Source organism: Marmota marmota, unplaced genomic scaffold, assembly GCF_001458135.2.
Source record: "Marmota marmota marmota unplaced genomic scaffold, marMar, whole genome shotgun sequence".
Classification (NCBI taxonomy): domain Eukaryota; kingdom Metazoa; phylum Chordata; class Mammalia; order Rodentia; family Sciuridae; genus Marmota; species Marmota marmota.
In genome coordinates this window covers 601,264-618,480 of record NW_025999986.1, presented here as the reverse complement: position 1 = coordinate 618,480, position 17,217 = coordinate 601,264, and the positions used below count along the sequence as shown (strand labels likewise).

At 33.8% G+C, this 17,217-nt stretch overlaps 1 protein-coding gene across 1 annotated transcript; it reads left to right on the top strand.

Moving 5' to 3' along the window:
* Positions 1-9,001: 9,001 nt before the first annotated feature.
* Positions 9,002-9,937, top strand: LOC107160792 (olfactory receptor 2G3-like). The gene has a single exon (XM_015507413.1). It carries the CDS (start codon positions 9,002-9,004, stop codon positions 9,935-9,937), a length of 936 nt encoding a protein of 311 aa, XP_015362899.1.
* The last annotated feature ends 7,280 nt before the right edge of the window (positions 9,938-17,217 follow it).

Below are 17,217 nucleotides of genomic sequence, written 5' to 3'. Positions count from 1 at the left end.
TAGGCTTTAGATTTGAAGATGAAATAAAAAAACTTCCATTAAAAACAAAAGATAAAAGAATTTATAGCTAGAAAACTGGCACTACAAAACATCCTTGGACAAATATTCTATGAAGAGAAAACAAAAAACAACAATGAAAATCAGCAGAAGGAGGTAGTTCTCTAAAGGAAAAACTAATCAAAGAAGAAAACCAATCATGTTAAATAACAAAAATAGACAATTAGGGCTGGGAATACAAACCATGCCTCAATAGTAACCCTGAATGCTAATGGCTTAAACTCACCAATCAAAATACATAGGCTATCAGGTTGGATTTTTTAAAAAAAGATCCAACAATATGCTGCCTATGGGAGACTCATCTGATAGGAAAAGACATACACAGATTGAATGTGAAAGGTTGGGAAAAATCATACAAATCTGAGGTACTGAGGAAGCAAGCAGAGGTTTTCATCCTTGTATTAAATAAAGAAGACTTCAAGCCAAAGTTATTCAAAAGGGATAAAGATGGACATTATATACTGCTCAAGGGAACCATACACCAACAAGACATAACAATCATAAATATATATTCCCCAAACAATGGTGCAGCTATGTTCATCAAACAAACTCTTCTCAAGTTCAAGAGTAAAATTGATCACAACACAATCATCTTGGGTGAGTTTATAACACCTCACTCACCAATGGATAGATCTTTGAAACAAAAGTTGAATAAAGAAATTATAGAACTCAATAATACAATCAATAATTTAGACTTTAACTGACATATATAAAATATTTCAACCTGCATTAAGCAGATACAGTTTCTTCTCAGCAACACATGGATCCTTCTCTAAAATAGATCATATACTATTCCACAAAGCAACTCATAACAAATACAAAATAGTAGAAATACTACCATGCATTTTATCAGGTCATAATGGAATGAAATTGGAAATCAATGACAAAATAAAAAATAAAAATTACTCCAACACCTTGAGACTAAACAATATTCTACTGAATAAACAATGGGTTGCAGAAGACATCAAAGAAGAAATTAAGAAATTCTTAGAGGTAAATGAGAACATAGACACAACATATCAAAAACTCTGTAACACTATAAAAGCAGTTCTAAGAGCAAAGTTCATTGCATGGATATCATTTCTTAAAAGAAGAAAAAGTTAACAAATAAATTACCTCACTTTACATCTCAAAGCCCTAGAAAAAGAAGAACAAATCAGCAGCATAAGCAGTAGAAGGCAAGAAATATTTAAAATAGAACTGAAATCAATGAAATAAAAATTCAAAACAAAGAAACCATTGAAAAAATTGACAGAACAAAAAGTTGGTTCTTTTTAAAAAATAAATAAAACTGATAGACTCTTAACTATGCTAACAAAGAGAAAGACAGAACTCAAATTACCAGCATAAGTGATGAAAAAGGTAACATCACAATAGACACTACAGAAATATAAAGGATAATTATAAATTATTTTGAAAACTTACACTCCATTAAAGTAGAAAATATTGAAGCCCCCAGCAAATTTCTTAAGTCATACAACTTCCACAGATTGAATCAGGATGATATACACAATTTAAACAGACCAATATCAAGTGATGAAATACTGATGCTATCAGAAGGCTATCAACCAAGAAAAGCCAAGGAAAGGACAGATACACAGCTGAGTTCTACAAGATCATTAAAGAAGAACTAATACCAATACTTTTCAATTTATTTCAGGAAATAGAAAAAGAGGCAGCCCTATCTCTCTTCATGCACAAACTCAGCTTGGAATTAAACCAGAGACTCTGCATTAATACAAGAAAAAGTAGGCCCTAATCTTCATCATGTGGGATTAGGCCCCAACTTCCTTAATAAGACTCCTATAGTGCAATATTTAAAACCAAGAATCAATAAATGTAATGGAGTCAAACTAAAAAGTTTCTTCTCAGCAAAAGAAACACTCTTTGAGGTAAGTAGAGAGCCTACATCTTGGGAGCAAATTTTTACCCCTCATACATCAGATAGAGCACTAATCTTTAGGGTATATAAAGAACTCAAAAATCTAAGCACCAAAAAAAAAAAAATAACCCAATCAATAAATGGACCAAGAGCATGATCAGAAACTTTTCAGAAGAGAATATACAATCAATCAACAAATATATGAAAAAATGTTCATCATCTCTAGCAATTAGAGAAATGCAAATCAACACTACTCTAAGATACCATCTCCCTCCATTCAGAATGGCAGCTATTATGTAGACAAACAACAATACGTGTTGGCGAGGATGTGGGGAAAATGGCACACTCATACATTGCTGGTGGAACTTCAAATTGGCACAGCCAACATGGAAAGCAATATGAAGATTCCTTGGAAAACTGGGAATGGAACCACTATTTAACTCAGCTATCCATCTCTTTGGTGTGTACCCAAAGGACTTAAAAACAGCATACTATAGGGACACAGCCACATTCATATTTATAGCAGCACAATTCACAATAGCTGAACTGTGGAGCCAACCTAGATGCTCTTTAGTAGATGAATGTATTAAAAAAGTGTGGCATATATAAACAATGGAATATTACTCAGCAATAAAAAAGAATAAAATCATGGCATTTGCAGGTAAATGGATGGTGTTGGAGAAGATAATGCTAATTGAAGTTAGCCAATCCCCAAAAAACAAATGCCGAATGTTTTCTCTGATATAATGTGAGTGACTCATAGTGGGGTAGGGAGAGGGAATATGGGAGGAAGAGATGAACTCTACATAGGGCAGAAGGGTGGGAGGGGAAGGGAGGAGGCAGGGGTTTGGCAATGATGGTGGAATATGATGGACATCATTATCCAAAGTACATGAATAAAGACATGAATTGTTGTGAACATACTTTATATACAGAGATACGAAAAATTGTGTTCTATATGTGTAATAAGAATTGTGATGCATTCTGCTGCCATGTATTTAAAAATTAAAAGCAATCAAAAATACATAAATAAATAAATAGATTTAAATAAATAAATAAATAAATAAACAGCAGCAAAAACAAACAAACAAACAAACAAAACAATATCCTTAAAAAATACTTGGGAAAACTGAATGAAAGAGATGAAACATCTATACATTGAAAACTACAGAACCCTAAAGACAGAAATCAAAGCAGGTCTCAGAAGATGAAAAAAAAAATACCTTGCTCTTGGATAGGCAGTATTAATATTATCAAAAAGACAATACTACCAAAAGCACTATATAGATTTAAGGCAATTCTGATCAGAATCCCTATGGCATTCCTCATAGAAATAGAAAAAGCAATCATAAAATTCATCTGCAAAAATAAGAGACCCAGAATAGCTAAAGCAATTCTTAGCAGGAATAGTGAAGCAGGTGGCATCAGTATACCAGACATTAAACTATACTACAGAGCAATAGTAACAAAAACAGCATGGTATTGGCACCAAAACATACTAGTAGATTAACAGTACAGAATAGAGGACATTGAGACTAACCCACGAACCTACAATTACCATATATTAGACAAAGGAGCCAAAAACATGTATTGGAGTAAAGATAGCCTCTTCAACAAATCATACTGGGAAAACTGGAAATCCATATGCAACAAAATGAAATTAAACCCCTATCTCTCTCCATGAACAAAACTCAACTCAGAGTGGATGAAGGCCCTAGGAATTAAACCATAGACTCTGCATCTAAAAAAAGAAAAAGTAGGCCCTAATCTTCATCATGTGGGATTAGGCACCAACTTCCTTAATAAGACTCCTATAGCATAAGAATTAAAACCAAGAATCAATAAATGGGATGGATTCAAACTAAAAAGCTTCTTCTCAGCAGTAGAAACAATATGTGAGGTGCATAGAGAACCTACATCTTGGAAACAAATGTGTATCCCTCACACATCAGATAGAGCACTAATCTGTAGGGTATATAAAGAACTCAAAAAGCTAAACAACAACAAAAAAAGAAATAATCCAATCAATAAATGGGCCAAGGACATGATCAGAAACTTCTCAGAAGAGGATATACAATCAATCAACAAATATATTAAAAAATGTTCATCATCTTGAGCAAGTAGAGAAATGCAAATCAAAACTATTCTAAGAAACCATCTCCCTCCATTCAGAATGGCAGCTATTATGTAGACAAACAACAATAAGTGTTGGCGAGGATTTGGGGAAAATGGCACACTCATACATTGCTGGTAGAACTTCAAATTGGTACAGCCAATATGGAAAACAGTATGAAGATTCCTTGGAAAACTGGGAATGGAACCGCCATTTGACCCAGCTATTCCTCTCCTTGGTGTGTACCCAAAGGACTTAAAAACAGCATACTGCAGGGACACAGCCACATTCCATGTTTATAGCAGCACAATTCACAATAGCTAAATTGTGCAACCAAACTAGATGTCCTTCAATAGATGAATGGATTAAAAAAAGTGACATATATATGCAATTGAATATTCCTCAGCAATAAGAGAGAATATAATCATGGCATTTGCTGGTAAATAGATGGCATTGGAGAAGATAATGCCAAGTGAAGTTAGCCAATCCCAAGAAAACAAATGGTGATTGTTTTCTCTAATATAAGGAGGCTGACTCATAGTAGGGTAGGGAGGGGGAACATTGGAGGAATAGATAAACTCTAGATAGGGCAGAGGGGTGAGAGGGGAAGAGAGAGGGCAGGGGGTTAGCAATGATAATGGAGAGTGATGGACACCATTATCCAAAGTGCATGTATGAAGATACGATTTTGTGTGAACATAATTTTATACAAACAAAAAATATGAAAAATTGTGGTCTTTATGTTCAAGAAGAATTGTAATGCATTCTGTTATCATTTATTTTTTTAAACAATAAAAGTAAATAAATAAAAATATATAAAAAGTGGCTGTGATTAAGCATCCTTAGGTTTAATCCCTAGTACTCCCCCCAAAAAACTAAATCATAAAATGGCAACAGTAACAAAAATAATATAAAATTTGTATGAATAGATGTAATCATTGGGTATATCTCTGGAAATATATAATGAAAAATTCATAAACTTTGTAAAAAGGTACAGATATCTAAAATAGCAACATGCCATACAAATAGTATTTCAAGTTAGTGAAGAAATATATTGTTTAGTGGATCAAGTAATGATCCACCAAAATAAAGACAATATTAGATATCTGATTTTCCAGAATAACAAATATATATGAAAGAATGAAATAGATAAAGAACTTACTTTAAACTTAGAATATCAATAAATAGGGATAAAATTAATACAAATAATACTTGCATAAATATTCACATAGAATTGGGATTTGAAAAGTTTCTTGAGGCAGATAACACTTAAGTTGCCTTATTAAATATACAATAAAATACATATATTTAATTATAAGAAATATTTATTTCAATAATTTATATTGTACAGTAACATTTTATGCAAATCTAATGACTATAAATGTGGAATTTATACAAATAATTTGGTAAACCCTTATAATGGAATGTTAATGAGGCAATGATCTATGGTTAATATTTTCTGACACTGAAAAATATTTATACTTGTTAGTGAAAGTAACTGGCCTACAAAGGAGACATGGCTAATTTACTCAATTATGTAGTTAACTTCTAATAGCAATGATACAGACTTCATTCATAGCACCCATAGCACCCATAGCAATGAACTAAAGAACATATGTATGTAAGAGGTGTGAATATGGATAAGAGAATTTTCCTTTGATATTGTCAGGAAAAACAAAAAAAATGTTCTGTTGAGAAATGCCTTCCTTTATGTGTCTCTCTTGAGAGAGAAAAGTTCTGGACACTAATCAACTCCATGATAATTAGAAATTTAGAAATATAGATCCAGATGGTCTTGAGAGAATCCGTATCTTGTGTATTTTTCATTTATTCTAATCTGAGTTTCTCCAGGGAAAATTACTCAAGCCATATTTACTTTCACCTGGGTATAGGGCAGTTATATTCACTCCAAGAGAGAAACCTTATTATGCTAAGGTCATATCACCAGCAATATTCTCTACATGCCAATAATTGTGAAAGGGAAAGAGAGAGATGACCTAGAGGACGTAAGTAATTCTCTGAATGTCTTGCATTGCCATGTCTTCCCACTCTGAGCTGCCTCCAATCACACTTGTCAGCACCAACTTAGCTACTTCCCTGATTGAGTCACTGTGTCTCTCCCTCTGCATGTTCATTAAAAATAACTGTATTCACACAATAAGAACTATCATAAAAAACCTTGGGGAGAATAAATTTCTTGATCTTTTTGCCAAAAGAAAAAATGGATTTTTCTCTGGACAATTATTTTCCAAATAGTACTTCAGTCCTTTGTTCATATATAAGATTTGAAAAGAGGTTTTTACAATTCTATTTTGGTTTCAACACACAGACACACACACACAAACAAACAAACATTTTTGACCACTCTCCTTTCTAGGTCTTGCTCAGTGACTCCATTCAAGCCTCAAGTCAGACTTGAACTGTGGAGAAAGCAAATTCCTACACATCCCATTTCAGAGTTAGGAGCTGGTTCTCAGGAGATTGGATAGAATAGTTATTCTTCAACATAATCATCTAATCAGAATAAAAAAATAGAATAATTCATGGGTAGAAGTGGAAAGCTCTTCTTGAAAAATTACTTATAATTCCAATGTTTTAACAATATTTTGAGTATTGTAATAGTAAAATGTGAGAGGAATAATTAGATTATTCCTACATATTTAAGATTCTTGTAGACTCATAAGCACATACACAAATGTTATTTACCTAAATAAACTTAAAATTAAATTGCTGTTTTGTGGTAAACATATTACAATGACTACATGTATCAAACATCATGTATATTATGAATATGTTCAATTTATATTTATCAATAGTACTTCAGTATAGCTGTAAAAAAATTCACTGTAAATAGTGTGGGATATGAATTGCACAAACAAAAATGATCTTAATATTATATAATCAGGTTATTAATTCAATTGGTTTTAACAGCACTTTTGAATTCTATTAATTTTAACAGATATGTTACATACTAGATTCTGCATTTAAAATCTTAAAAAAGAAAACAAACTAAAATTTTATCTATAAAGTTGCTTCTAAACCTAATATCCTATCAAATTATGTAATTTTCAAATATAGAAAAGTGGAAATTTCTGATTTATGCTTATGAATAAACATATTTAAGAAAACATTACATTCTGAAAGAATTCAAATTTAAAATGATTCTAAAGTTTTTAAAAGTATATACTTTGTGTTATTTTCTTAAGGAAATGGGAAAAACTTATACTTCTATTAGATCTGAGCATTTGTTTAAACTACTGAATTAGTTACTTTAGTAACTCAAACTAAAAACATACCAGTCTGAGACAAATTACCATTTTATGTTAAGCAGCATTAGGGATATGCAGAATGTGGAACTCTATATAGCATATTATTCAGGCTTTCTGAGTTGAATTATTATTAGCTATGCATATCTATAATTTAGGTCCAGAATTTAAAGCATTAAGACATTATTCCCCCCGCATTCCAGACACAACTTTACTGTTTGAATACAAATACATCTAAATAAAGCAAAAAATATGATCCTTCATTATTCCTAAAAGTAAATGAATCAAGAAGATGCTATCATGAGACAGAAAATTTGGGAGCACAAATGATAACATCATAAAAATAGTAAGTAAAGAGGCAGGGAGGATTGTACTATGATCCAATCTCCTTTTATTTATTAAGCAGAGCAATGCAAAGTGAGTTGAACAAGATATGATTTGCCTTCTCATGATTTTAAAAAAAACTGCAAGCACCTTGTCTTTAAAGGAATTGGTTATAGATTTCCCCCTTATTTATATCAAAAACATCTCATACCTATCTATCTCAAAATATGTGTGCACATCTGAGATTTTCTGCTTGTGTGTTTTCATATGTATATATGACCTATTTCTTCATCACTTTTAAGAGGTAAAAGATTTTATGTAAACACTCCTAAGTATGTTATTAAAGATAATGTAGCTTTATTTAGTTTCCTTCTATATTGACACCTGAATCTAACCCCATATCTCTCACATCAGTTAATTAAATGTAAGAAACATCATCAGAATTCACCTTGTCTGTGAGACAAAAAAAGACACAAAATAGATTCTAGTTATTTCCCCGACCAAATTCTTCACTGTTATCCACTATTTTTTTATTGCAATTTCTGTAACTATGAGCAACAACCACCGACAATCCATTCAATGATAGCTTAAAATTAGTCTCAGCATGCACCTGTTACTCCCCTCCCATTTAAATAGCCACTGTTATGGTTTGGATATGAGGAGTTTTCCAAAAGCTCCTGTGGTAATGCAGGAACATTTAGAGGTGAAATGATTAGATTATTAGAAATGTAGCCTAATCTATTTGATGAATGAATCACTGAATGATCCATTGTACTGGGTGGTAACTGTAGGTATGAGGGGTATGGCTGGAGGTGGGTCACTGTTAATGTGCTCTTGTCCCCCTGGCTCCTCTCTCTCTCTCTGCATCCCAGACACCATGAAGTAGCAAGTTTCCTCCACCATGCCCTTCTTCCATGATGTTCCACCTCACCTCAAGCCTAGAACCATGGAGTTGGCTGACTGTGGACTGAATTTCTGAAACCATAAGCTCAAAATAAACTTTTTCTCCTCTAAGTTGATATTATCAGGTTTGAGCAGTATGTTCGTCAGATTTTTGTCATTGCAACCAAGTGGAAGCTTTTCTTAAATAGATTGTCTTTAATAGTAACTTTTGACAATAAGGGGGAAGAGACAGCTCATGAAAAAAATAGGAGGTATCAAATAGTTAATGTGACCAAAAAATGACACAAAAATGCCTTTGCATTCATGAATATATTTTAATAATTATATCTATTCTTCTTTGTGTAATTTCATGGTTAAAAACCTTACCTAAATTTTATCTCAAATGTTGTAGGTAAATAGTAATAATGATACTTCTCTAAATTGAATTCTATTTTTCGCTTTTACCTTTGAAGACTGATGGAAGAAAACAATGAAACCTCTGAGGGAGGTTTTATTTTGCTTGGATTCTCAGACCAGCCCCAGTTGGAAATCATCCTTTTTGTTGTAGTTTTGATATCCTATCTTCTGACCCTTGTGGGCAACACAGCCATCATCCTGGTCTCCTGCCTGGATTCCAAACTCCACACACCTATGTACTTCTTCCTCACTAATCTCTCCTTTCTTGACCTTGCCTTCACCACCAGCATCGTGCCCCAGCTGTTGTGGAACCTGAGGGGACCAGCCAAGACCATCACATCCACCGGCTGTATCCTACAACTCTATGTGTCCCTCTCCTTAGGTTCCACTGAGTGTGTTCTCCTTACTATCATGGCATTTGACCGCTATGTGGCTGTCTGCAGACCTCTCAATTACACGACTGTCATGCACCCATCATTCTGCAAGGCCCTGGCAGGAATAGCCTGGCTCAGTGGAGTGGGAAACACTCTGATCCAAAGCACCATCACCCTGCGACTTCCTAGATGTGGGCACCATCGCCTCCACCACTTCTTGTGTGAAGTGCCTGCCATGATCAAGTTGGCATGTGTTGACATCCATGCAAACCAAGTCCAGCTTTTTGTAGCTACATTAGTTCTCCTCCTCCTTCCCATGGCATTGATATCTGTCTCCTATGGATTTATCGCACATGCTGTGATAAAAATTAAGTCATCCCAAGCTTGGCGCAAGGCTCTAGGGACCTGTGGCTCTCATCTACTAGTGGTGTCCTTTTATTTTGGGACCAGCTCAGTCATATACATCCAACCACAGAGATCCTTTGGCCACAGCCAGGGCATGTTCCTCACACTCTTTTATACTGTTGTGACTCCCACCCTCAACCCCCTCATATACACCTTGAGGAACAAGGATGTGAAAGGAGCCCTGAGGAGACTGCTGAGGAGAGAACAAAATTTCTAATGGAAAACATAAATGGCAGTGACTTTCTGTGCTGGAAACTTATTAAAGAGACACGATATTAAATGACTACTCCCTAAAGTGACTGACTGCCTCTCTAACTGCATTAACATACAGTGTGGCCCACATTGTCTCAAAAAAAAAAATTGAGATTCAATTTCTGTAGCTCATGGAACCTGTGTTTTAAAAATATTTTCACAAACTTCCTTATTAAATGTATTTGAAAGGCTACACATATAGTAAGAATGGAAGATTTTGTAGATTTTCACTGCACATATATACATATATACCTGCATACATAATTAGGGAATTAAAATTATATTTATTGTTTGAAAAATTGAAAAATATATATTAGCATGAAGAAATTATTGTAGTATTTCCTTTGTAGAACAATTCTCTTGTTGTATTGTTGCAAGCATTTTGTATATATTATCTCAGCTCTTTCAAGAAAAAAATACAACATCACCAAACTTCAAAAAGTGGATTTTTTTTGGCATACAGCACAAAATCTGTGAATCTACTTAAACTACTACTGAGAAAAAATATTTACTTTTAACAAATAATAATTCAAATAATTATAAATAATTATAAATAATTACTAAATAAATTAATGAATACTAAACATTCACATAATGGAGTCTCAGCTTGATCCAGGCTCTTGGCAAAATCTTGCATTCAATTCTATGTAACAGTCTCCTGCATTCCCAGTGTCTTTGTGGGAACCTGTGGGTCTCTGGAGCCACACTTACTTTGTTTGAAGGTTTGTTTTACCCACTTGCTGTTCATGACCCTCTGCTCTTTACCTTACCTGTACATTTCTCAATCACTTCTGACATGGTCAGTGATGATTAAATAAACTTAACTCATGCAAAGTGTCAAAAAGTCATGGCAGTGGTAAATACTGAGTGAATTTAATAATTATTTAAAATATTTTCAAAAATAGAATGATATGGGCTGGGGTTGTGGGTCAGAGGTAGAGTGCTCTCTTAGCACATGCGAGGCATTGGGTTTGATCCTCAGCATCACATAAAAAATAAATAAATAAAATAAATGTGTTGTGTCTAACTACAAGTAAAAAATAAATATTAAAAAATATGGTGCTCGGAATTCTCCATAGTCTTTCCACACAACCTCTGACATTCTCAACATGTGCTTCATTGTGTGTTGTGTTTGTTTTACATTTTATATTGAATAATACTTAGATTTTTTATTTGTTTGTTTATTTGTTTATTTGATTTTATTTATTCATTTGATTTTTATTTATTTATTCATTTGATTTTTCCTGGAAACACTAAAACCAATCAAAATCTCTCTTCATACCTCTTTGTATCAACAATAAATTGCAATCAAGTATCAATTTTGACTTTGGAATCTTTGCTCTAAAGAATATTGTTGAAACTTTGAGTCAGAATGCTTGGGTTCAAAGCCCAGTCCTATGAAACTAATCAACTAGAATAATGTTTAAATACATATCATATTACACCAATTCATAGTATCCTCAACAATACAAGAGTGGGAACAATAGTTCAGTTCCTAACTTAACTTGACTACTGTGATAAGTAAATTTGATTGGAATACAGTTAAACTCAGAGCTAGCTATTATGTATTAATAACAACCATCTAATAATTGTTAGTTACTTCTATGCCAGTTATACTATTCCAAACTTCATAACTTGATTGACCTTACTGATTTAATGATTTCTCTACATCTTCAATCACTTCCTTGTGTTTAACTATGCCCAACTATTCCCTATATTTTTTGTAGCTCCTCTAACTTTGTGTAAAGTTGGAATGTGGATCCTGCTTTATATTTAGACTTCCCTTATCATCACAGCCATAGGAAACTCTTCTCCAAACTATTCCTAGTTTTGTCTTAACCCATTTCATCCATCACATTCACGTTGCCACTGCCCCAGTTCAAATCTTCTATCCTGCTCCTTAAAAAGATAGAAAATATATAGCTCTGAGTAGAAACAGGTTTACGGTCATGTTTGGTTTGGAGGGAAGATTTGGTTTAATGACTGAAACCCAGGAGAGTGTGCAAACTGAGAGAGAGAAAGAAAGAAAAAGGGGGGGGGGGGAGAGAGAGAGAGAGAGAGAAAGAGAGAGATATTAGGGAAAGAAGCTAGAGGGAAGGGAAAGGATATACAAACTAGTATGGGCACTGATATGCATACAGTAGGAAGACTTTCTAAGAAGAAGTATACAGTGCCAGGAAACAGCAGGGTCTTTCCTAAGAATTCAACCCAAGGGCAATGACAAAGCTTTTCAGTAATTTCAACACATTCAAATCAATCAAGCTTTTCCTTCATGGTTTGATATTTCAATAATTTACTGATTTGGTAAGAAAGCATTCTCATGATGATGTCATGAATGTATACTTTTTTTCTTTCATTACTGGTTGAATAATAATCTGGTGAGAATATTTATTGATGGTGTGATAGCGGTCACATGTCTCCTTTTCCATATGAATGATTAGTTATTACAGTAGCATGTAATAAAAAAAATTACTTTTTCTAGTGACCTGAAAAGCCACATTTGTTTAAAAGTTTATAATGTCTTATTCTACTCATAGTTTACAAAAAAATAATTATTTTTGTGAACCTTGAATTTTATGAATAGCTGATTCGGGATCTAATGGTATAATTATGTAATTTTTCCTTCCTTAACTCTGTTATTTTGGTGAATTTTCATTATTCATGTTTTGGCTCTGGAATAAATTCAATTTGGGCAATGAGTATGATTTATTTCATAATGGACTTGATAATATTTCAAACCCGTGTTAGTTTGTCAGACTATCCTTTAGTTTTGACTGAAACAAGTATTTGAATTTTCCCTTTTATTTTTCAAACTTCTGACATATGTAAAAAATTTGTAGAAGTAAACTTGGAAAAAAAAACCTAGAGACTTCAACAAGTATGATACATAAGATCTCTCAATGAATTTTAAACAAAATAATCTGGTCAATTTTATTAGTCATCAGGGGAGTACAAAATTTAAGTAGTAATGAAATGTCCATTACTTACTTCCAGATGGATAAAATTAAAAGAACACAAAACACTGAGTGTAAGCATAGATGTGGAGCAATTGGACTCCCAAACCCTGAGAAGTATAGGTGTTTACATCAATTTTCAGGGTTAATGGTATCTACTAAATCTGAATATAATCTATGTCCAACCAATTCATCAGAAGATAACTTACATTTTGGTTTACCCAGAGATAAGTGCAAAAATATTCATAGTGGCATTGCTCATAAAAGATGAACCTGAAAATGCTTAAATACCTATCAATACTACAATGGCTAAATATGGAGTGGCATATTCACCAAATGTAATACAATGCAGGAATAAAAATTGTAATTTTCTGTTACCATCACCATAATGATTAAATTTCACAAAGTCAATGTTGAATGAATGAAGGCAGAAACAAAAGTAATAATGATGCATTATTTTGTTTATATACCATTCAAAAATCATAATAAATGTTACATGTGATAAGTAAAAGTATTATATGGAAATGAATTGAGGGTTGTTCTGGAGTGTTGCTTGTTTTATTTCTCCATCAAGATGTGTTCATAATGTAAGAATTTATCAACCTGCATCTTTATGAATTGTTTGTTTGTTTGTTTGTTTGTTTTGAAGAGCACCTGGGATTAAATTGAGGGACATCTAACCACTGAGCAACATTCCCCAGCCCTATTTTGTATTTTATTTAGAGACAGGGTCTCACTGAGTTGTTTAACATTTCCCTTTTGCTGGGGCTGTTTTTGAACTCGAAATCCTCTTGCCTCATCCTCCAGAGCTGCTGGGATTACAGGTGTGTACCAACATATCCAGCTGAAATATTTATTTAGATATGAAATAAATTTATATAAAGAATCAATAGACTTTCATAAAATCCAGATTCTATTGAGGATTATGAATATTTTTAGTACTGGGACTCAATGCACAGAAAATGATCAAGTTAGGTGAACTGTTGTTTCCTTCAGATTCTGTATATGCTGTGAAGTTTGTCCAATTTTCTGCTACTCTTTTAGTACTGGGTACACGCCTTAGCTAAATGTGGTTGCCATCCATGGTTACATCACTGCAATTGTTTTCTTAGACCTGTCATTGGTATCATCTGGCTAGAACATGAAGGTGCATGAGTTTTTACTCATACTCTGAAATATTGGAAAAGGAGTCAGTAGCCTTAGACAAATTGAAGTTCACCTCCTCTATTGAGCAAAAGTATGCTTGAAGAAAAGCATAAAGTATGGGATGAATATGGTGTACTTATAGGCAGCAGGCAGGAAATTAATGGGATTTCCATCTGGGGACTTTGTTTGGTCTTAGAGTAAGATAACCTGTGCAGGGATGAATGGGAGGATTTAATAATTTGTCCCAGTTTTCTATGACAGAAGAGAAGAACAACAGGACACACATAGAATGATTTCTGGGCAGACCTAAGAGGCCATTGGAAGAGAGACTTGTATTTTTAAAGGTGTGATTCCACAAAGTCATATGTTTATCTCCATCAAACCCAGTGCTTGTAAGAAATGAGGAGAAAAGCCCTGTAAAAATGTTCCAGGTCTGAGTTTTCAGGGTAGATGTAAAGAAAGGATAAGAGAAATTTTTAAGGTTCCAATGAAATTATCTGCCAATAAGATGTATTTACTGTGTGTGTGTGTGTGTGTGTGTGTGTGATATTAGATTATTGATAGAAATTTAATATTAATATATTTAAAACAGAGTGACTCAATATTGGGAGGTTATTAAAGTAAAAGTTAAAATCCTTGTGGTTTTGTCTAGTTTAAACAGTACTGAAAGGTAAGACTCTCTTTCAGAATGATCTCCTGGGACCATTGACTTTGGATACTATAGAGCCTGAGATTAATTGCCATATTGGGAGAGCTATGTCCCTGGGAACTTTTTTGATTCAATAGCCTGTGTCCTCTCCCAACCTCTCTTCATTTGCTGGTCTTCAGGGATCTCCAATCTCAAATAACAGTCCCTACAACCAATTCATGGGCCTCAGACATTGATTTATCACTTCAAGGTAAAACTTGTTATTGCTTTGTGGCTTAAATTTCCTCTTTTTTAAAAATGTGGTTATTGGGATGAAAAAAATAAAAAAAAGCTTCTTCTCTTTTAATATATTCACTATTATTTATGCCTTGATTTTATTTCTGACTTATTCTCATGATTCTTAACTTTTAATAATAAATTGAGATTTTGGATTCAAGTGATGTCCATCTGGGTAAAGGGAGATAATATGGAACACATGTAATTTCAGATTTTGCAGCAGAGTTAAATACAATTCTTCTATGGGCCTAAAATGAACACAATCTTACAAGTAAGGAACTTTCTCATGACCAGAATTAATCTCTCATTTTATTCTTTTGAGATTGTATATGTGTGAGAATGTGTGTTAAAATCTCTATTAAAAGTATCATTTGTCCAAGATGGGTAGATGCTATAAGCAGGATTAGAATGAGAGTGACATGTCTGAATTTATTTTATTGCATTGATAGAAGTAAAGTGAGAAAACTGAAAATTATGCATATATGTATTTTGGGGGTTTGTATGGATATGGATATGTATAAACATCTAGGCAATACCTTTTATGAATTTTACATATACATAAAATTAGGCATATGTGTGTGTGTATATATATATATATATATATATATATATAGCCTCCTTCATATTCTTTTTCATATAGTGCTCCCCTTTCCCTATCTCTTGAGTTATCCCTCAAGGACTTGATGTTGTTATTTGATGTCTCTCCCCCACCACTCCTTTGATTTTATTTTTACTGATTTTTGCTAAATATCATTTTATATGATAAGTGAAATTACTGTAAAGTATTACTTTTGACAATTATTTCACATATATTATTTCCATCATTATTTTTTACAATAAAAAATCACATGATATGAAATTATTAGGGAAAAATTTCAAGGCCTGAAAGATTTTTCACATCCATGTAGAAAGTGTCTATTTGTCCTAAACAACAGGTATGGTTGTGGTCTTTAGGTATATTAACTGAATGGGTGAATATATTTTAAACTTTTGCATTCATAAATGTTTGGAGTTTTTTTAAAAGCTGCCCTTTAGCCTTTTGAAAGGTAAAAATTCTATGTAGGTTTTATGTACATTGAAGCATCTCTTTCATTCTTTAGATGTGACCTTGTACTAATAATCCCCACTCCCTCCTTTCAGATTTACCCATGTTTTCATTGAACATTCCCTTTCCTAGTACCACACACCAAAAAAAAAAAAAAAATGAGGGTTTTGTTGAATGTGCTGCATGAACATACATCCTCAATAAGCTTATGGAATAAATAAATTGACTAATCCCTAAAGGAAACATGCTTCTGATATTATGTGTCCACATTATTGAACAGTTAGATACAAATAATAATAATAATATGACTTTATTAACCAAATATTTACCATTTTAAAATAAAAAAGAATCTTTATAGTCTCTGCAACCCAACAGTCATTCATATAAACAAAATCATCAAAGAAGAATGCCTAACTCAAAATTTATGCTTGAAGACTGGAAATTATATATATATATATGTTGCGACCCCTCGCCGGCAAGGGAAAACATGACACAGGATTCTTCTTTCAGCAGTTTATTCAGGCCTTGATTCATGTATCATCTTCTAGTGACCCGTCGCCGAGCGCCCAAGCACAGCCTAATAAAGCCTCCAGCATACCAATCTTAAGCTGCCACGTGGACCTTTCTCATAGGGTGGTAAGGGATTGTGTGCCAATTCTCCATATTAGGAGTTGTTTATCACAGGCCACAGTGGAAGCCGGCGCCATCTTCTAATGGCGGCCTCGGTCTAATTAGAACGGCTCACCACAGTTCCCCCTTCTATTTTATAAAACAATGCAGGCGAAAGTAGAGGTCCTATCCCACTGTGCAGAAGTGGCTGCAATGTATGGTTCAGTCCTAAGGAGGGCCCTTCCCTAAACCTGGTCCCATATCAGCCGACGCCTTTTTTCGTAGGGCGGGGCATGGACGTCAAACCCGCATGCAATAGGACATGCTTTCCTTGAGGTCCGTTGAGGGATCACTCAAGTGCAGTGCCTTGCCTCGCATCCTGCATCGTGACGACGGTGAGAAGTAGGATAACACAGGTAGCCTGATAGTAATGACAAAATTTAAGTTGGCAACACAATCCCTAAACCCCAGAGGAAGGTAAAAGGTCTATAGCTGAGAAGAAAGACCAGTCCTGAAGCCCATCTGCATGCAATGGTAACAAGACCTGCAGAGTGCAAGGGCTATTC

Coding starts and splice junctions, on each gene's coding strand:
- LOC107160792 (XM_015507413.1), top strand. CDS start 9,002: ATGGAAGAAAACAATGAAACCTCTGAGGGAGGTTTTATTTTGCTTGGA.